This window comes from Ipomoea nil, unplaced genomic scaffold (genome assembly GCF_001879475.1).
Source record: "Ipomoea nil cultivar Tokyo-kokei standard unplaced genomic scaffold, Asagao_1.1 scaffold1317, whole genome shotgun sequence".
In the NCBI taxonomy this organism is placed as follows: domain Eukaryota; kingdom Viridiplantae; phylum Streptophyta; class Magnoliopsida; order Solanales; family Convolvulaceae; genus Ipomoea; species Ipomoea nil.
The window spans coordinates 4,986,070-5,008,874 of record NW_017617745.1 but is presented as its reverse complement, the minus strand read 5'-3'; the positions used below and the strand labels follow the sequence as shown (position 1 = coordinate 5,008,874).

General features: G+C 36.3%; 2 protein-coding genes across 3 annotated transcripts; both read left to right on the top strand.

Moving 5' to 3' along the window:
- Positions 1 to 352: 352 nt before the first annotated feature.
- On the top strand, positions 353 to 7,336 carry LOC109185140 (probable transcription factor KAN2). 2 transcript variants are annotated; one of them, XM_019335115.1, is made up of 6 exons: positions 360 to 1,532; positions 1,648 to 1,724; positions 2,692 to 2,740; positions 3,231 to 3,408; positions 5,871 to 5,931; positions 6,683 to 7,336. In XM_019335115.1, the coding sequence occupies exons 1-6, from the start codon at positions 869 to 871 to the stop codon at positions 6,818 to 6,820; spliced, it is 1,167 nt and encodes a 388-aa protein (XP_019190660.1). In that variant the 5' UTR covers positions 360 to 868; the 3' UTR covers positions 6,821 to 7,336. The 2 variants fall into 2 exon arrangements, with proteins under 2 accessions (XP_019190662.1, XP_019190660.1); XM_019335117.1 differs by lacking the exon at positions 5,871 to 5,931 and having other exon boundaries at positions 353 to 1,532; positions 6,683 to 6,799.
- Positions 7,337 to 18,231: 10,895 nt separating this feature from the next.
- Positions 18,232 to 18,795, top strand: LOC109185290. Its single transcript, XM_019335269.1, has one exon. It carries the CDS (start codon positions 18,232 to 18,234, stop codon positions 18,793 to 18,795), a length of 564 nt encoding a protein of 187 aa, XP_019190814.1.
- The last annotated feature ends 4,010 nt before the right edge of the window (positions 18,796 to 22,805 follow it).

Below are 22,805 nucleotides of genomic sequence, written 5' to 3'. Positions count from 1 at the left end.
AGTTGACAAATTCTTTGTAAGCGAAGAAAAAGAATCTCACCCCTTAGGTTTTGTTTATTTTTCTTGATATCATGGAATGTGATTCCTATTAACCTAAACTTTTCTAAATCAAAGATTACACTAAACGTGAGAGTAATTTTTCCAGCTTTTAAATCCCCAAGAAAATTCAAACTTTCCTGGTTAATAAACGCCTTCCTAGAGTACTTTGAGGGTAGAGTGTTGGTTAGAAAGGTAAATGTGACTAGCTTGTTGATAGACACAAATATAAATGCTATACAAAAGCTTACACTAAAATTTCCTTTTTCATATTTTGCCTTCCCCAAAGAAATCAAAGGGCCGGGGGAAAAGGAGCTAGGTAAAGAAAGGAGTTTAAAGGAATCAAAGTCTCCAAAACCTTATTTACTTTTCCTTTTTTCTCATCTTTTTGGTCACCCCCTTTTCTCATCCTACTACCCACACAACCCCAAACACACCCATACCAATACCATCTTCAAGTGTCATTTTCTCACATATACTTCACACAAAAGAAACAACACCACCATTTGCTTCATACTCTGCCAGGCCATTTCATCTCTCTCTCTCTCTCTCCCTCTCTCTCTCACGTATCTCAAATCCCTACACACAACTGCTCTCTTCAATTCTTCATCAAAAACAAACCCAAATTTCCTCTCTCTCTCTCTCTCTCTCTCTCTCTCTCTCTCTCTCTCTTTCTCCAGCTGAAAATCAAGAAACCCATACTTTTTAGTATTCAAACTGATAATTAACCTTAACCCAGGATAAGTAAAAACCTAGATAGGGAGGAGGAATAAGGAGGAGGAATTCTGGCTGTGCTTGAATAGTAGTTGGAGGAAAGGAGGATAGGAGGAGGATGGAGTTATTCCCAGCACAGCCAGACTTATCCTTGCAGATCAGCCCACCAACAACCAAACAGCAGAAGATAACAGAAGACAGTAATCATCATGAGATGGATTTGGGGTTCTGGAAAAGAGCTCTTGACACCAAGAACCACTCTATCCAATCTTTCTCTAGCAACAAACCTTCTTGCAATTTCGACCTTTCACTTTCTAATCACCCAACCCATTCTTCTTCTCCCCCTTCTAATAACACCAACATCTTCCATTATCATCCTCCTAACACCATCCACCAAAACAATCTCTACTCTCATCACCATCATCACCATCTCTTTCAGCATCATCAGCAGCAGCAACAGCAGCAAACTGGGCCGGATTTTGGGTTCTTGAGGCCCATTAGAGGAATCCCAGTCTACTACCAAACCCCTTCTTCCAATTCCCCTCATCCTTTCCCTTTTCCCCATATTCCCTTTGACAATAATAGTGTTACTGCTACATCGTCATCTTCTGGTGCCCACCAGCATCATCATCATCAGACCTCGGCGGGGCTAATGCGGTCGAGGTTTCTGTCGTCGTCGAGGTTTCCGGCTAAACGGAGCATGAGAGCTCCGAGGATGAGATGGACTAGCACTCTCCATGCTCGATTCATTCACGCCGTTGAGCTCTTGGGTGGTCATGAAAGTAAGTAAACTTCATATTTTAATATTCTTTTTCTTTCATGATTTTCCAACTTTTTAGCTAATAATTACTAATTTTCCTAATTTTTGTGGATTGGGTATTTCTATTTTTTGGCTAGGAGCAACACCCAAATCGGTTCTTGAGCTAATGGATGTTAAAGATCTCACCTTGGCACATGTTAAATCCCATTTACAGGTAAAATTAAAGGCTGGGTTTAATTTTAATTTCTTTAATTAATTTCTCTGTTAAAAGTTTATTGTTTGGAGTTATTGGAAAGTACAGACTACATTGGTTGAAAGGGTGTAAATTTCTACAGACATTTCAAATTCCAATGTTCCTTCTTTTTTATTAAAGAAAGTCTTTTTAATTGCAAATTTTCAGTAAAAGAAAGAGTGGTGTCTCAAACCCTTATTAGCAAATCTTTTCCCACTAGATCTGATGGTTTCTGTAGGCTATTGTTTCAGCTTTTTTTGCTTTGGAGAATGGACCATCCATCCATGTTGGGAGTAAAAACTAGAGAGAGAGAGAGAGAGAGAGAGGTGTATAATGATTCATCAATAATAATGCAATCAGATCAAGCAAATAAGACAGAGCAAGAGATAGATATATAATAGTTATGCCAAGACAAGTTTAGATACAGTTCTTCTTTTCTTTGTTAGTATTAATTTTTTAAAAGAAAATGTGTAACATATTACAGAGAAAGTGGCAGGTAGTGAGAAAGTACAAAACACTATGATGTCTCAATGATATCCTTGTAAGTTGTATCTCTTTGAGGTTTTACAGATTCACTGTCCCCAAAAACCATGGTTAAAAACACTAGGACATACATACATACATGTACATGTATGTGTATGTATGCAATGCATACATACATTATGCACACATACATATGCATACATTGTACCGGGCACATGTAAAAGTCATTCATCATGTTACCCTTTTCCCCGTAATTACTTATTTTAAAGCATATAGCTTATTTTAAACTACAAATAAACTATAAGCTTTGTCTGATTAACAACTATTAGCTTTTCATTTTTTTAGTTTTCAACATTCAGCTAGCTTTTTAATTAGGCATATCCGTATTAAAGATTTTACATTAGCCACCTATATGTACATAGATGTATATATGCAATGTCACCTAATAATTTTCTTGTTTCCTCAGATGTATCGCACGGTAAAGACTACAGATAAAGCAGCAGCAGCTACTTCAGGTTGACCTCTTTTGCTTGATTGAATTGTGATTATTAATTTATTATTATATTAAGAGAACTACTTAATGCCATGTTCTTTAAGTATACTAATTTTGTCACGTTTAATCCTAAACTTTCAAATTTACTACCTTTGATTCTTCAACATTTCAAATCGTTACTATTCATTGTCCAAGTTAACCATCCATGGTCTTTCAACTTTTAAAATTTAACCAGTTATGGTCCTGCTGGAAGGACGATGTCTGGTTAAAATTTAATAGTTGAAGGACCATTGATAGTTAACTTTGACCATGAATAGTTAATTTGGAGCACAGATAGTAACAATTTGAAAGTCGAAGAATTACAAGTGATTAATTTGAAGTTTAAGACTAAATGTGACAAAATCACTATACTCGGACTCCAAATGGTATTAACTCTATAATTAAAGTAAACATCCCAAAATTTTATCTATATTTCACATTTAAGTTGTATATGGAATATTTTGTTCACTTAGGCCAATCGGAGGTCTTTGATAATGGGTCGTCTGGGGAAACATCTGAAGACTTGACGCTTGACATTCGAACCTCAAGGAAGTCTGATGAATTCTCAGTTCAACAGCGAAGAACAAATATTCATAGTAATCAAGACAATATTGATAATTATCATCATGCGCTTTGGAGCAACTCATCGAGGTAATAAACTACTTATATTTTTGGTGTTTGTGATTTATTCATTTATTACTTGGGTGGGGTGGGAAGGGAAATAGTAAGGGGTGTATTTAATCATGAATTTTAAAGACTTTTAAATATTTTTAACTACTTTAAAAGTTTAGTGGTATTAAATTTAGACTTTTAAAGATTCTTTAAAAGTTTACCAGTATTCGATTCAAACTTTTCAAAAGTCTTTAAAAGTATACTGGTATTCGATTTATATTTTTATAGTCTTTGAAAGTCTACAAGTATACAAAAACTTATTATTTCCTACTAATACACCCCTCCTAAGAGTACTTCATGAGCTACCTTAAGTACTAAGCTATTGGTAAATTATATCGTACACCAGGGTACATAAACACTAAGCTTCAAGTATATCATTACTATTTTTATTTACTCTTTCGTATGTTCTTAATATTTCTTCAATATATTAATAAAACAACAAAGCTTAATATACATAAAAACAATTATTCTGTAACATGCTCATAATATTTTTATGCTCATACATTTATTATGTTCATAATGTTCTCTTTTATATATGTTCACAAAAGCAAAGGTTAATATATATAAACATAACACTAAAATAATGACTTTATGCACATAAAGATTTAAAGATAATTAAAAATATATCAATATGAGTGTCATTTAAAAGATTTAAATTAATATTGTTTGTACAAAAAGAAAAAGAGAAAAAAAATTAAATAGAAAAAAAATAAGGTTAAAAAATATTGATGCTTGAAGTACATGTTGCTACATGCACCCTGATCCATGATATAACTATTGAGTAATATTTAATCTAGTACATGATATAACTTTTGAGTAATATTTAATACTTCTCATGTCCTATTTTATTGTTTTGTTTAATATTCATTAATCAAACCATCTTTTCTGTTTATTTTCTTTAGTAGTTTTACTTTTTAAATTTAATTTTTCTTTTTTGTGTTTACTTCTAGTTTGAATGTTGTTTCTAAATATATAAATTTTATATACTAATATTAAACTTATAATAAAATTTTGAATTATAAATAACTTTAGTTTGAGGTTCAACTTAATATGTGTTAGCTTCAATCTCTATTATTTTCATGTGTAAAAAAAAAAATTGAAAATTGTGTACTTTGGAGGAGAATCGCTGACTGAAAAGTGATTATATTCTAAGTTGGAGCATATATGAAGCTACTAGCTATAAGGATTTAAGATCATAAAAGTTAAAAATTGAAGAGAACTATTGATGTCATTCCTATGTATATATATTCTGTTTGTCTAGAACTTGTTAGACACAGAAACTCCATGATGTATTAATAATCCCTTTGGGTAGTGGTTAAAAAGTAAGTCCAGTGTAGAGTATAAAAAGAATTGGATTTGTTTAACTACATACATTGGTTTATAAATATTAAAGTATTCTATTGTGTGCTATATTTGTTACAACAGTATATATGCACAAGAAAAAATCATCAATACAACATAGAGTAAAAGATTTTAAATTTAAGTATTAAATTTAAATTGATGGAGTGTGTGTGTATATATATATATATATATATATATATATATATATATATATATATGCACAAGAAAAAATAATGAATACAACATAGAGTAAAAGATTTTAAATTAGAATATTAAATTTAAATTGATGGAGTGTAACTATAAGGATTTTTTTAATAATGTGGTATTTGAAGGGAATTATTATACCATGGACCAGGATCCACCTTACATTATAGATCCTAGTCCCAAATGACATTTGGATTATGTGTCTACAGTTAACCGATTATATGACTAGACCCTAGTCCAAAATAGCTTTCAAATTATGTAACTGTAGTTAACAGATTGTGTGTTTACTACAATTAACATATTATGTGCGTGTAGTTAATATATTATATACATTCAATTTATCACTTGCATATAATATGTTTACTACGGATACATAATAGGTTAATTGCAGGCCTATAATCTAAATGTTATTTTTGACCAGGGTCCACAATACAAGGTGGACCCTAGTCTGGGGTATAATTTGCCATTTGAAGGGGGACCCAATAGGAAGACTTAGTCCCAAAGTTAAACCCTAATCAAAATATTCTGATGGCCCCATTTGTAGAAATCTTGGTTCCAAAGAACAAGCTATTAGATCAACCCTTCCTATTTGAAGCTTTCTTCAAGGTAGAGTGTTTGTTCTCATGGGTATCACATGGGTGGGTGGGTGGGTTCAGTACCTCCAACTTTATCTGTCATAAAAAGAACAAAGAATATAATATATATATATATATATATATATATATATATATATATATATGTGAGTTATGAAAAATATAAAACGAATAATAATAGCAATAATAAGACAGTAAAAAAGATGGGTTTCTTTTCTGAGTCTGCTTTATTTTCCCTTTTCTTTTCCTCCTTTCTCTCCTGCATGCATGGCTTCCACTGATAGCAAATATTCTGTTACGTAGTAGGGAAAGTTGGCTGCATTCCAACCCAAGTCACAATAGAGGGAACATGCCTTCTCTTGAGGTATAGTATAGTCTACACTTTATTATTAATTAAATAGTTTAATCATTCTTGTAATTACCATATTACCCTCCTCATCATCACATCTTTTCAAGTTCTTTATGTCAAGCATAGGGGCAATATAATGAACTGCCCACAGCCACACATGCACATGTAGATACAAAAAGATGAGGAATTAAAAGAAAAGATTCTGTAAACTAAAGCCAGGATAGGATGCTCATTTTTAATATTAAGTTGGGTCAAATTTTAGAGTAAAGCTGGAAGACTGAACCAGTCATAAAAAAAAAAATAAATAAATAAAGTATGGTATCACCATTCTTTATATATACTGCTTTAGTCAAATGCTGCTTCAATTCTTTTCTGATGAAACACTCATGATTCTTTATAATGTAATATCTGTTCTATACTTTTTTCAATCTTTCTCAGCCCAGATATATAATCAATGTCCCCACTAAGGTTTTATCCTATGACCACTCATCTGGATTGGTAACAGATATGTCATCACACTGCAAACATGCTTAAGATTCTGTTCTTTGCATTTACCTTAAGAATTAAGAATACTACATTAGCAAATTCAAAATGAGAAAAAACAAAAATGGCTTATTATTATACAAACAACCTGCATTGTGACAAATGAACTGCTGGATATATGTATACATATTCCTTTGTGGGTATTCATTCATTTGGTCAACTTGTCCTTGAGATTCTCTTTTGTATATAGTACTCTCACACACACACATGCCTTGTGTTGCAGAAAGACATGGAAGCAAAGTGTTTGAGCTATGATAGGGTATCAGCAGAGGTGAGCTCATCAACCATAACAGAGACAAGCCCAAAGAAGCCAAATCTTGACTTCACTTTAGGGAGGCCCTCATCATCAGATCAGCTCTGAAACAAAGTATCATCATAATCATAATCATAATAATATAATAGAAGAAGAAGAAGAGTAGAATATCTTCTATGTCTTGGTGGGTGCAAGAATTGAAGTATGTAGTGTAGTAGAACTACTCATTTTGAAATCATTATAATCTTTTGACTGATGGGGGGACTGGTGAAAAGAGAATCAGGTGCCCACTCATAAAATCAAAGTAGAGCACAAAAAGTTTTATATAAAAATAAAAAAGAAAAAAAGAAAAAAGAAAAAGACAAGGAAAGGAAAGAGAGGTAAAGAAAGACAAGGAGACAACAAAGACAGAAAGCAACAAAAGGAGAAAGGTGGAATTTGAAAAAAAGGGATGTCCTTAGTCCTTCCCATTCTTTTACTCTCATGCAATCGGGACATAAATTGTTGTTTATTCTCGTTACAAGTAGCTCTCTTTACCACCTCTAATTAAATCAATTGTATTATTGTATTACTATACTATTCCTTTCCAGGAAAATTTATAAAAAAATGCTATTTATTTTTGTTTATGCTAATTATTATGCATTTAGAGAAAGGATAAGAGAGAGAAGAGGCTTCCTTTCTATCATATTATTATTCTTCCAAAAGGAAGAACCCCAACCCGACAAAGCAGTGGGAGGTTGTAAATCATGGTGTCAGGGCCCCCCACACCCCGACAAAGCAGTGGGAGGTTGTAAATCATGGTGTCTCAACTGAACATTAATCACAGGGCCCCCAGGGCCCCCCACACCCCGACCCGACAAAGCAGTGGGAGGTTGTAAATCATGGTGTCTCAACTGAACATTAATCACAGGGCCCCCCACACCCCGACCCGACAAAGCAGTGGGAGGTTGTAAATCATGGTGTCTCAACTGAACATTAATCACAGGCTAGACCATTGCTCACAAGGAGCCCCCCTCACTTTGAGAGGTTGCTCCCACACTGCCGCTGGTGAGACTCAATCCCTGGTCATTCTTCCAAAGTTTCACCTCTATGACCAGTTGAGCTACCCATGCGGGCTCTATCATATTATTATTATTATTATTACTAGTATTTGTCCCGTGCGATGCACGGAAAATATGTTATAAAAATATACCCTATATGAGGTTTATTCATATATAAAATTTTTGTTATTTAATAATTATTATGTGTGAATTCCTATGATAAAATTATGAACATAAATATATTTACAATTAAAATAATATTTAAGGTGGGTGATTACTACAAATCTTAAACTATATTAAAAATTTAGTACATAGTATTTAATATTACAAATTTTTAAGAACTTAGTAAACTTCAATAGTAATTGAATTACAATTTTAGAGTCACCACGGATCAAAATTTTTAGACCTTTGAGATTTCTAACTCTAGATGTAGCAACATACAATTGACCTTTAAAGACCAAAATCACAATCTTAGTTCGAATATTGATTTTTTCTTCCAAATACTATCGAATTAAGTGTGTAATCAATAAAAGATGAGAACTAATAATTCGAGAATATAATCTTAATGTTACTAAGCCACTTCACGTCAATTAAGTTGGAGAGTGTTGTTGGATAGTATCCGATGAATCCACGAATAACGCATCTTTGTCTCCGTAGTCCTCAATATGCACATCAACCATCTTAAATATTAGGCCGCCTAGCTATGCCATATATTAATTTCAAACTTATGAACTTTGAGGTTGCATGCAATAAAAAAGTATATTTTAAATACACTAAGGGTACATTATATATGTATGTAAGGTACTTTCAATATAAAACTAATGTATTTTTAATATATTAAAAATGTATTTGATATTCATGATCCATACAATTATGTGGACCATCGTTCCTCACAATAATTTGCCAGTAGAAATTGAAATATAAATAAATATAATAAATAAATAAATAAATAAGTAAATAAATAAATAAATAAATATATATATATATATATATATATATATATATATATATATATATATATATATATATATTAGAAACTGTCCGTGGAAATTATTATCATTATTATTATTATTGCAATTATTATTATTATTATTGTTATTATAATTAACAATATTATTATGATTTTGTGAAATTAAATGTTGATTATCAACATTTAATTTTCACAATAACAATATTATTATGGTCTTGTGTAAATTAAATGTTGATTATCTCCATTTAATTTTCACAAGACCATATGGCTTTATTATATATAGGATTATAAACTTTGGTGATCTTAACTTCGCTAGACTAATTCTAAGCTCACAGAACCCTGCTCCAATCATTATTGTGTGGACCATGCTATATGGACCACGGTCCAAAACACATAAAGTACATTATTCTAACTTATCAAATACATTATTCTAACATATAAAGTACATTATTCTAACTTATCAAATACATTATTCTAACATATAAAGTACATTATTCTAACTCATAAAATAATTATCTTACCCTAGGAATTTCATTATTCTAAGTACATTATACATTATTCTAATTCATAAAATACATTATTCTAACACATATAAAGTACATTATTTTAACACATAAAGCACATTATTCTAACTCATAAAATACATTATCTTACACTATAATGTTCATTATTCTAACACGCACGCAAATCAAGGAATTTTTTTTTAACATCAAAACGACGTTGTTTTGGATCATGATCCACACAATCAGCTCACCAATCAGATCCACTATAGAAGTAGATCGCAAGTCATGCAATCAACTCACCAGTCAAATCCTATCTAGTCTTAATGTGCGCGCACAAGAAATCCAATCCAGACCTTCCAACATCCTTCAGCTATATTTTTTTATTATTTATTTTATTTTTGGTTGTCCTTAACAATCTAAAAACCTAGGTAAGTGCGCTTCCTCCCTGGTAATTGTATTGGGATCTTTATGCATGTCAAGTGTATTTTTGGATGTAGCATGTTCTATCTATTCCTAGGCATCCTCAAATGCTAGCTTTATACTTCCCCAACCAAGAAAAGTGAAAGGAAATTGAAACAATAAAATGACAAATAGGAAATGAAAATCTTATTTTGATTGTATATATTTGACCAAAAATTTAAATCTCTACTAATAGATCCAAGATGTTATTGATATTTTACTAATGAATTTATAGGAATTACTTTTTTTGTTCCATTAAAAAACAAAAGTAGATAAAAAGAAAGAGAGAAAGTAAAGCAACGGAAAAGAAAAAGACAGGAAAAAAAAGAAGAAAAGGATATATGTTTTATCTTTACCCCTACCTTTTTATGGTCATTATGTGAATACTTTTGTTCTATATGCTACTTATCTGTCCAAACTCCACAGCTTTTTAAAACTTTTACTAGTTACACGTTCCAATATTGTTATATTGAAAAGCACTATCATATCCATGATGCACCAAATGCCTACACTCATGAAACAATACTTAATTATATCAAGTTGTGCCATATTCTAGCTCTCTATAAATAGTGCATTACCTATGTTTGTTGTATAATTTTAATGCCGCTAAGTTGCTTATAGTTCTTTAGTATATCAGAAAATACAAGTTAATATACTATTAGGAATAGGCGTAACTAAATTTTGACAAGGAAAAGTGTAATTTAGATAGAGGTGTCAAATGGAAGGGCTTGAACCGGCCTGGCCAGCTCGTCATTGGTCCGCTTATTTTTTAGCCTGGTTTGATTATATTTTTGACCGGGCTTAGCCCAGTCCGAAAAATGAAAATTAAAGTCCGGCCTGGTTTATAGTCGAAAAAATTGTCAATTTAATACCATAACTATTCAATTTTTTCTCAATTTTAGTCCATCCAACCAAATTGCCTGCGAAAAGTCGCCGAAAATTTTTAATGGATAAAATCTTGAGGGCAATTTTGTCATTTGCTCCTCCTCTTTTCTTCTACTCCGTTTCTTGTCTTTTACGTTGAAATTTTTTTCTCCTCTCATCTTTCTTCTCAAAGCCGACCACCTCGAGATCGACGAAAGCAACCTCTTTTGGTCCTGCAACCACTTCAAGACAACGATTTCTAGCCTCGTCCGTCGCAAATCCACTCTAAACCCTACCCTCTCTGCCGCTGGCCTCTGCCGCCAAGATAATCTCTCAGGTCAACTCCAAACCGAATTCCAACGGCGTTTGGTGAATGTGCCCGCCTGGCCCGAGCATAAGAAGGGAGGATTCGATGTGTTTGAAGAGTTCGATGAGACAGATTTCAAGCTCGACGATATAGCTTAAGGTGTGTAGTTTTATAGCTTAAGGTGTGTATATTTAAAGCTTAAGGTGTGTAGTTTTATAGCTTAAGGTGCGTATATTTAAAGCTTAAGGTGCGTCATTTTCTAATTTAAAGTGCTTAAGTTCTAAGGTTAAGGTGCGTAGTTTTATAGCTTAAGGTGCGCATATTTAAAGCTTGGTGTGTCACTTTTCTAGTTTAAGGTGCGTAGTTTTATAGCTTAAAGTGCGTCATTTTATAACTTAAGGTGCGTAGTTTTATAGCTTAAAGTGCGTCATTTTATAACTTAAGGTGCGTAGTTTCATATCTTAAGGTGCATCAGTTTGAGACAGATGATAATTTGCATGCATGTTGGCTGGAAGCGTGTTATATATGGCCACTATTCAAGTGAGACCACCCCTTCCCATGAGTCCGTGTGGACAAATCATATCCGTGTGGAAGCGCGTTATATATGGGCCACTATTCAAGCGCAGTTGTTGTTTCTTCATTTTTTCGGTTTGTGTGTGTGGGGGCTAACATCCTTGTGTTGTGTGGGGGTTGGTTGGAATTTTTATTTGAGGTGTGTGCATAAGAGAAATGGAGTCTGTGCACAAAGATGTTTGTGACAGGTATCAACTGTTGCATTTGTTATTTAGTTTTTTTTTTGCATTATTAAGGGGTATGCGTGACAGTATTGAAGTATGTGTGCATATGCTTCTGACCTGGTATGGGTGATTGCATAGTTAGGTATGTCTAAGTTGAATGGGGTGTGTGCACATACGCTTTTGACCTGGTGTTAGGTCGTCGTGCATTTCAGACGCCGCTGCTGTTCTTTTGCTATTAGCATTTAAAGGTGTGTGCGTGTTAGACATGTTGTATTTGCACACTCTGTATAGTTATTCGGGTACTTGGTTGTGTTAGGTGTGAGCGTGAGAGGAATGGAGTGTTTGTGTTTACGTAATTTAACAACAAATATTGCCTGATGTAAGACAGTTTGTGCATTGCCTTTTTTTTTGGGGGGGGGGGGGGGGGAGGGGGGGGTTTAATCTCGGGATTGTATGTGCATTTAGCTTTGATGCGTATGTGTTTGCAGGAAATGCAGATGGTGAGAGTTAAAACGTGGTTCGAGATAGTCCGTCTAATGTTGGGTGAAAATCAAAAGTAGTCCAACTAAATTGTTTGTTAGTGCCTATACTTTTCAGATTAGACTACGGACATATTATATTCATCTATTAATTTCGAATGCAGAGTTTATTTATTTAGATGTAATAAATTTTGATGGAATATCATTTACGCACTTACTTTTTCATTTTTACTTTTTCATTTCTACTTACGCTGGATAGGTCCTATTCATACTAACTACTAAACATGTATATGTCTTATGCACACACATTTGGGTATACACGCAGTCTTATTCATACTAATTTGTAATTACTAAACATGTATATGTCTTATGCACACACATTTGGGTATACATGTACCTTATGAAACGGCTACCCGCCTCTATATTACGGCAACACACACAACAATGCACAGACATATAACCTAATATGCACACACGCCATAAACATATACAATTAGGGTTTCACACTCAATTGAGCGTTGACGCACCAGAGGTTGCTCTTCACTTCAGTAATACGGACATGTGTTCAGTATTCCGCACACAATTTCGAATAGCGCACTCAAACATTTCAATCTTGCTTAGTGAAATGCTCACTCCATAATCCGAGCATGCACACACCCCAGATATGTGATTCACTCCCACCTCTCTAATACGGTAACGTACAGAACAATGCACATACATATAACCGAGTTTGCACACACGCCATTTACGTCAAAAGCATGTTACTAAAAGTATATACTTAGGGTTTCACACTCAAATGGGCGTTGGCGCACTAGAGGCAGCTCTTTACTTCAGTAATACGCACATGTGTTCAATATTCCGCACAGAATTTCGGATAGCGCACATAAACAACATTTCAGTCTTTCTCAGTGAAATGCACACTCCAGAGTCCAAGCATGCACACACCCCAGATATGTGATCTACACCCACCACTGTACTATGGTCACCTTCAGTAATATGCACACATAGTTTCCGGTACACTCACATAGGGATAGGGATGGCAATTCTACCCGAACCCAATGAGTTCCCCGCATTCCCGCCCCTACGGGTTTTAAAATACTCGCACAATTTGGATAATGGGTGCGGATATGGGGGGAATTTTGTATACCCGCGCGGGTATGGAGACGAGTGCGGGGGGAGGTATCCTCGCCCCGCACCCGCACTTATATATATTGTTATTAGTATTCATTTATTATATATGTTTATGTATATTTTTTAATTAAAAATGCATAACGAATTAAACTTCTTAGTGTTTGTTAATTAAAATTGAATAAGAACAACACAAATAATATAATGAGTAAACACTTAATTCAATTTATACTACCAACACAATTTTAGTTCCAATTAAGGATTAACTTCATTGGCTCTTATTAAATTTTAGATTTACGTTCAAACTTATAAAAAATATACATGTGATAATTAGAATTGTAGTATAAAATTTTTATTAGATTTAAGTGTAATATTAATAATTAGAATTGCGGGTTGGGTATTACCAGCACCTGCAAAATCCCCGTGGGGGCGGGTATGAGGTAGGAATATCATTACCCGCGCGGGTGCGAGTGCGGGTAGTGGGTTGGGAATGCGGTGCGGGGGCGGGGCATATATCCCCCGCACCCACCCCGCCCCATTGCCATCCCTACATAGGGATGTCAATCGGGCCAGCTCGCTCGGTTTCGGGCTAGCCCTGTCGGGTTGCCGGGCTAATCGGTTATTTTATTATTTTATTTTCGAGTTCGGTTTGGCCCAAACCCTAATCTTCGGGTTGTCGGGCTAATCGGGCGGTCTGAACCATCTAAATTAAAATTAAAACCTGAAAGGCTGAAAGTGAGTACCCATATTTAGAGTAGGGATGGAAACGGGGCGGGAAGTATACTCCTCGTCCCCATCCCCGACGGGGAATTAAAAATAGTCCATATCCCCGTCCCCGCGGAAAATTTGGCGGAGACTGGGAATTCCCTTCCCCGGTCAATTTTTAGTCAAAATATTAAATTAGTGTAGTTTTTAATTTTAAAAAACTAAAAACTTAAGTTTTTGTTGGTTTTACGGCTTTGGATGCCGGTCGACGGGCCAACACTACCGTAAAATACTGTAAACGAGAGTTCATGATAAAATAAAAAAGAAAAAAAAAAGAAAAAAGAAAAAAAAAAAAAAGAGTAGGGCAATGGGGATAATAATGCGATATTATTTCTCTAGGATTTCGGCCGCTTAAGTGCCAAGAGAAGTCAAAAATGATCAATTTTTCCAGACTCTTACATGGTGATCCCAAGGGGATACTTATACAATAAAACAAAATTTGTACAAGGAAAGTAGGGTTGGCGTAGAGCCAAGATCTATAAGCAAAGTAGGGTTGACACATAGGGGCGAATCAGCTATGGAAACTGGCCGCTATTGCGCCCTAATTGCCTAAATTAATAAAGGAAGCTACTTGCATTAAATGCGGAAAGTAAATCTTCGTGGGACATGTTTATAACCGCCTCTGGGAAGTACTCGGTCGGGGAGTATCCTGGTTGCTGAGGAGATGCCTCGGGGGGCTGCGGTGCTCGGGCGAAGATGTCCCGACCGCGTAGCCTAGTCGCCTGACTGTCCTCCTGAATGGTTACCGACCTGGGATGCGCTGCCTGCGGAGCCTGGTCGCCCGCCCACATTCTGTAGGGCGTTCGGTCGGGGACACACTGGCTGTCGCATCTGCCCGCTTTGCTCAAGCCGACTGACCTTCACTTGGACTGGCAGTCGTTCTTCCTGGTGGTCAGTCGTCAGGGGCCGGCCAGCTACGATCTCCCGGAACCCTTCCTGCTATCGCGGGTGTTGGCCCTTTATTAAGTGTCGTATTGCGTTCACAGCTAACCGCCTGGCCTCATCTTCTCGACCGGGTATCCGTTTCAGGGTACCTATCAGTTTTAATTTAAATGTTATATATATATATATATATATATATATATATATATATATATATATATATATATATATATATATATATATATAGGGTTGAGTTCAAATGAGGACAACAATATATAGAGGACTGTGAGGACAAATAATGAGCACACAACAAATTAATACCAGGCACACAAATTAATACATAATGGCACACAAGAATAAATGTAAACATCAGGTTTCGAACCCAGGCTCTGAAAATTAACAAATCTAGCACGCGACATACAAACTGTGACACACGACTTCATTCGGCCATGCACACGACATACCGGCTAATGTCACACACTACATCTGTCCTCACAGTCCTCTATAATATACTTGTCCTCATTTGAATACACACACACACACACACACACACACACACACACACACACACACACACACACACACACACACACATATATATATATATATATATATATATATATATATATATATATATATATATATATTTATTTATTTATTTATTTATTTATTTATTTATTTATATATTTCATTGGTAAAACCCAAATAATAATCCTACGAAAAGATTATTATTTTATGGAAAAAATTGGGAAGGAAAGGGTGAAGAGCATTGTAGCCTAGGTTTTCCAGAACAAAACGTGCTACAATTCAATTGTTTGAGCACCCAAACAATGAACCCGGCGAACAAGAGCAAGGTTTTGAACACAATAGGCTAAAGAAAGGAGTAGAAGCATAGTATTTTGGAGCTGAATACATAGAGAAATTATTCTCTCTTGTTGTGTTGAAAATCCGCTGCTCTACCCTCTCTTATATAGGGCTGTTGGGATTAAATAGCATTTCTTTTGGCATTCAAACTGATTCAAAATCAGCTTATAACACCTGAAACAACATGCCACTAAGTGAGATTAAAATCAGAATTTAAAAATTGGAATCAATGCGGAGTTAATTCCGTAACGGATGAGGTGTTATACCAAAATTTGTCCAAGCCTCTATTCTATACATTTCAATAAGCTTTAAAAGAGCTCTTGTATAAATAGTGGTGCAAACTCACTTCTCAAACCAATGTGGGACAAAAGATTCACCTTTTCCCTTCATTATCCAACTCAAATGGGTCTACTTTGAGAATCAATTTCTCATTCACCCATTATCCGTTTTGAGCATACAATATATCAATCTCTTCGTCTCACTACAAAGAACCCGAATCCACTTTGACCCGACCCAAATCAGAAGTAGAACCCACTAATAATTGTACCACAAAATAGCCACTTAACATATCATTTTAAGCAATTGATTTTCAGGGTATTTTGAAATTGGAAACAATTGTGTTCACCGGTCGATCCCTACATAGGATGGGTAGGGGTTACTGCACCCTTTGAACCTTCCCTTGTGAAGATATATTTACTCTACTGGCTGTACGGTAGAACGCGATGTCTTTGAACCGACTGCCGTTTGTGTAGATGATGACATATCTCACACAGGAACCTCCCAACCATGCTCTGTTCTCATGACTGTGCCCATTTTGATCGTGGGTCACCGTTCCTGGTTCTGCAAGAGTTTGTGAAGAATTGAGCCCTATTCAATTCTCCTTTGAAGCGGCCCTCACTTCTCTCTCACATAGGTGATTCTTTACCAAGTATCTCGCATACTCAGACATGTCAACGGACATTCGAATCATTAAAGCATCAATGTGCTATCCTCGTACGGGAATCACTATTCTAATGAGGAGAGGTAGGGAGTCCGAGACCCCCACAGTAACTAACTCCGTTCCATAACTTAGTTGTCCCATTAAACCTAGGTGCCAACTAGGTTGGGTATCCACAATAGAACTTTTTGTTAGGAACAAGTGTATTTAGATTTTGATGATATCAAACTGTCTTAGATTGTAGACCCATATTTTTCATTTATTAAATAAGTCTCGTATAACAAAGCCATGAGGTGTATAAATCATGCACGAGAATAGTATAATAGATCTACATGAAGACTTGAAGATAACAAGATGATCGAGAGATGCTTCCAGACGAAAGAAGGATTGAGCAAGTCTCGGATAGATTGCTTTTACAAAAGGAACCATCGTCTAAGAAGAAAGGACGAAAGATGATGACAATCTTGCGTTCCTCTCTCTCAAGTAAACAAGTCAAAGACAGACTTGTAAAAGACAACACTCATTATGTGAAGCAATGAGAATGTTGTCTATGACTCAGATGGGCAAATCATTCGGACAAAAAGTGTCCTAGGAATGATCTTCACAAAAGACAAGGAGCATTAAAAGTCTTGTACCATCTTATCAGAGATCAAGGACAAAAGCCATAATGCTTATGGCTCCAACGGCTATACAGTACAAATACATTAAATGCCCAATGCCCACTGGGTAATACTCACTGGTTATTAGGTTTGAAATTTTCATCTCCCTCCAACGGATGAATTTTTCCACCTATAAATACCTCTCTTCGCCATTGAAGAAGGTGCTGGTTAATTCACTCTTGCAATCCAAAGAAAAGCTCTTCAAGCAGTCTCATCTACCAAAGCTTTTCATAACCAGTGATTTTGTGATTTTTTCAAAGACATATCCATCTCCATACTTCACAACTCGAAGTAGTCTTGAAATTTCTCAAGTGAAGATCAATCCAGACGTCAAGTCAAAGCTTCAACCTGTTGGAGAAACATTAGACTATCTTTCCAACTACTCAACTTTGGAAGAAGTTGATAGAGGAGGAGTAAACTCGTGGAGTTGAAAAACCTTCAAAGTGGTTGTTCGGCTTAGTGATTAAGGAAGCGAGCTTGAAATAGTTTGTACTAGGAGCGATAGTGCAATCCCTTTCACGTGTTGTGAAAGAAGAGTGGAGTAGGCTTCGTTAACAGCTGAACCACTATAAAAATCTCTCTCTCCATATCTCTTTACTTTCAGCTATTACTTTCGTGCATTACATATCATATTGACCAAACGCTAAGTTTTAACTTTAACGAAAGTGTGCAAAGAATATCCAAAACAAAACACCATATCCGTTGTGCATCGCTCCGAAAGGAGTTACTTTTGAAAAATCGATTAGAGTCTATTCACCCCCCCCCCCTCTAGACTCTCTATCGACCCTACCGGGACCAACAAGTGGTATCAGAGAGGTTACCTTGTACGGTAAACGTTTTGCTTTACTGCCTAGTAGATCCCTTTTGCAAAATCTCATATAATTTAAGCTATTTTTCGTCTTTGCACGTATTTTCTAAAAGAAAAATGGAAAGAGATCATTCTAACCGTTCTAGGCCTCTTGCCTTTAATTTCTCAAAGTTTGATGATTGGAAAGTGAGAATGCAGGCACATCTCTCGGCCATTCATGATGAAATGTGGGACGTGATAAGTGAAGGTCCTATTGTCGTAATGATGGTAAACACGCAGGCAGTTGCTCAAGGAGCAGATCCAGAAACCATGATACCTAAGCCAAAATCACAACTTACTTCATATGAGAAAACAAGAGCAAATCTCGACAATGTTGCAAGAGATATTCTCTATAAGTCTCTAGATGATTCGCTGTTCCCGAGAGTACGGAAATGCACTACAGCAAAACAAATCTGGGATACTCTCATGAGTCTAGGTGAAGGGGGTGAACAAGAGAAGGACAACAAGCTCACCGTAGCCATGAAGAAGTTTGAAGATTTCAAAATGATGTCAAATGAAGCCATCACCGACATGGAGCTCAGATTCACAAAACTCATGGGTGATCTTTCGGATCTCGGAAAGGAGCCGACTGAAAAGGAAAAAAATCTAAAGATACTTCGAGGGCTTCCAAAATCATGGTAGATGAAAGTAACAGACATGAGAGACCACAGAGACATGAAGACAACCAGTACGAGCAAGATCTTTAGTGATCTCAAAGCGTACGAGTTTGAGCATGAGCTGAAAGAGTTTGAGGAATCCGAAACGAGAAATATAGCCTTGGTTGCTAGTCAACAAACGTCAACATCAAACAGGTCGAATTCTAACCCTAGTGAATTTTCATCTGATGAACAATATGCGTTGTTTGTGCGAAAGATGAAAAGGTTCATGAGGAAGAACAACTTCCAAGATCAACAAAGAACGTCAAATCGAAGGCAATACGAAAGATCTCCTCAACCGTCAAAACAAGAAACGATGGACTCACAAGTGCTTTGCTACAACTGTCGAAAACTGGGGAATTTCAAAGCAAATTGCCCTCACCCCATAGTCCGCAAATATCAGGACCAGGGCACAAGCACAAGCACACCAAAAGAAGCTGTTGAATTTAGCAAGAGAAGCGGAAAACAAGAATCAACAAGCTCACAACACTAGAGAAGAAGAAAGGCAATGATGGTAAATGAACCAGCTGAAGAAGCTCAACCCGAAACAAGCTCCTCAAGCTCAAATTCAGAGAGCGAAAGTTCGGGAGATGAGAAAGGTCTTCTGTGTCTATTCAGTCAAAAAGAAGGAACAAATGATCTATGCTTAATGGCTGGTGATGATGAGGTAAACTCTCAGACCTCCTCGTCAAATCAAATAGAACCTAGTTCGGGTAGTGAAGGAAATCCAAATGAAACTATCTTTGAGATGATGATGGATTTCAAAGTAATCAAAAACACATACTCTAAATTAAAAGAAGAGAACTCTCGATTATTGATCAGCTACGATGAGCTAAGGAGAGTTAGAATTGATAACATTAAGCTAGCCATCGCAAAAGAACAGCTCGAAAAGCAAGTTCATCTTCTTAAAGAGCAGTGTACAGAAAGAGAGTTGCGGGAGCAAAATTTGCGTGAGGTTCTTGATTCGTTCAACAACTCATCCAATTTGATGGATCGATTGGTGAATGGATCAAAACCGCCAGGGAAAAGAATCGGATTGGTTATGACCTCAGCTCCCCTTCACATATCTTATTGCACAAACCTACAGACATTTACTCACACGAAAGTTTCAAGTCTGCGTTTTTTCAAGGCCCTACCCAAATGTCTGAGCCAATGATAAAGATTAACAATCGTGATCAACCACAATCAACAAGCCAACCGAAAGGAAAGGCTGTACAACGAATTGTGGAACCTCAGAATGGAACAAGTGTATTTAGATTTTGATGATACCAAACTGTCTTAGATTGTAGACCCCTATTTTTCATTTGTTAAATAAGTCTCGTATAACAAAGCCATGAGGTGTATAAATCATGCACGAGACTAGTATAATAGATCTACATGAAGACTTGAAGATAACAAGATGATCGAGAAATGCTTCCAGACGAAAGAAGGATTGAGCAAGTCTCGGATAGATTGCCTTTACAAAAGGAACCTTCGTCTAAGAAGAAATGACGAAAGATGAGGACAATCTTGTGTTCCTCTCTCTCGAGTAAACAAGTCAAAGACAGACTTGTAAAAGACAACACTCATTAAGTGAAGCAATGAGAATGTTGTCTATGACTCAGATGGACAAATCATTCGGACAAAAAGTGTTCTAGGAATGATCATCACAAAAGACAAGGAGCATTAAAAGTCTTGTACCATCTTGTCAGAGATCAAGGACAAAAGCCATAATGCTTTTGGCTCTAACGGCTATACAGTACAAATGCATTAAATGCCCAATGCCTACTGGGTAATACTCACTGGTTATTAGGTTTGAAATTTCCATCTCCCTCCAACGGATGGATTTTTCCACCTATAAATACCTCTCTTCGCCATTGAAGAAGGTGCTGGTTAATTCACTCTTGCAATCCAAAGAAAAGCTCTTCAAGCAGTCTTATCTACCAAAGCTTTTCATAACCAGTGATTTTGTGAAGTTTTTCAAAGACATATCCATCTCCATACTTCACAACTCGAAGCAGTCTTGAAATTTCTCAAGTGAAGATCAATCCAGACGTTAAGACAAAGCTTCAACTTGTTGGAGAAACATGAGACTATCTTTCCAACAACTCAACTTAGGAAGATGTTGATAGAGGCGGAGTAAACTCGAGGAGTTGAAAAACCATCTAAGTGGCTGTCCGGCTTAGTGATCAAGGAAGCCAGCTTGAAATAGTTTGTACTAGGAGTGATAGTGCAAACCCTTTCACGTGTTGTGAAAGAAGAGTGGAGTATGCTTCGTTAACAGCTGAACCACTATAAAAATCTCTCTCTCCATATCTCTTTACTTTCAGCTATTACTTTCATGCATTACATATCATATTGACGAAATGCTAAGTTTTCACTTTAACGAAAGTGTGCAAAGAATATCTAAAACAAAACACCATTTTCGCTGTGCATCGCTCCGAAAGGAGTTACTTTTGAAAAATCGATTAGAGTCTATTCACCCCCCCCCCCTCTAGACTCTCTTTCAACCCTACCGGGACCAACACTTTTTAGTCCAAAGGCTTTAGACCTATTCCTCGTGTCAGCTTCTCTACAACTTCTTTGCCTAACCCTTTGGTTAGCGGATCCGCTATATTGTCTTTTGCCTTTACGTAGTCAATTGAGACAACACCAGTTGTGAGAAGTTGTCTAATGGTATTATGTGTATAACGCATATGTCTAGACTTACCATTAAACATATGACTCTGTATTTTCCCAATTGTGGCTTAACTATCCCAATGCACAGATATTGGAGGTACATGTCTTTCCCGATTAGGAATATCCTCTAGAAAATGGCGTAGCCATTCAACCTCTTCACAGCCTTTGTCCAAGGCTATCAACTAAGATTCCATCGTGGATCTAGCTATCACGGGTTGCTTAGAGGATTTCCATGCAACGGCTGCACCAGCTAGTGTAAACACGTAGCCACTCGTGGACTTAGAGTCCTTAATATCATATATCCAGTTAGCGTCGCTATACCCTTCAAGTACAGCGGGATATCTCCCGTAGTGCTATCCAAAGTCACGAGTATACCTCAAGTATCTCATAACATTTACTATTGCCTTCCAGTGCATAGCACCGGGGTTACTCGTATATCTACTGAGTTTACTCACCGCAAAGGCAATATCCAGCCTAGTACAACTTATAAGATACATCAAACTACCAATAACCCAAGCATATTCTACTTGAGAACTACACTCTCTGTGGTTCTTGGTTAGATGAACGTTTGTATCAAACGGTGTCTTAGCCAATTGATCATCATCCTTGTTAAATTTTGCAAGGATTTTGTCAATATAATGTGATTGGCTCAACACAAGACCATCAGGTCTTATATTGATTTTAATCCCAAGGATTAAATCAGCCAAACCCATATCCTTCATGTCAAATCTCACATTTAACATGTTTTTGGTAAACTTGATCATCCGATCGTTACTACCAACGATGAGCATATCATCTACGTATAAACAAAGAATGACGTAGCCGTCTATTGTTTCCTTAACGTAGTAGTAGATGCGGTATTGACCATTAGAACCTTGGCAGATTGACTGAGAGGATCATGGACGCTAATGTTGTTGTCACGGAGGAACTTAGCAAGTTTGCAACAAAAACGAGTGTCATGACCTGGATAATCACAAAATTTGCAGTAACGGTTGTTACGAGTGGCGTTTCCACGTCCAGAATTTGGACGTCCAAATTGAGCAGAAAAACCACCTCTACCACGACGATTTTGTTGTCCATAATTCTGAGAGGTTGATCCTGACGATGGTGGAAAAGGTATTAAATCGGCGTTGAGTGGCACTTGCTGTAGCAATTAAAGACTGGTGGGCACCCTCATTATCTTTTAACAAATGTTCATAATTAGTTAGGACATCACTTAATTCACCAAAGGAAATTGGTGTAGTCTGCACGCGGACAGCAGCAAGCGCATGTAGGTACTAATAGAGCAACTCCCTCTTGGATTTTTCACAAGCTTTGCCTTCAATATCTGTTCATATA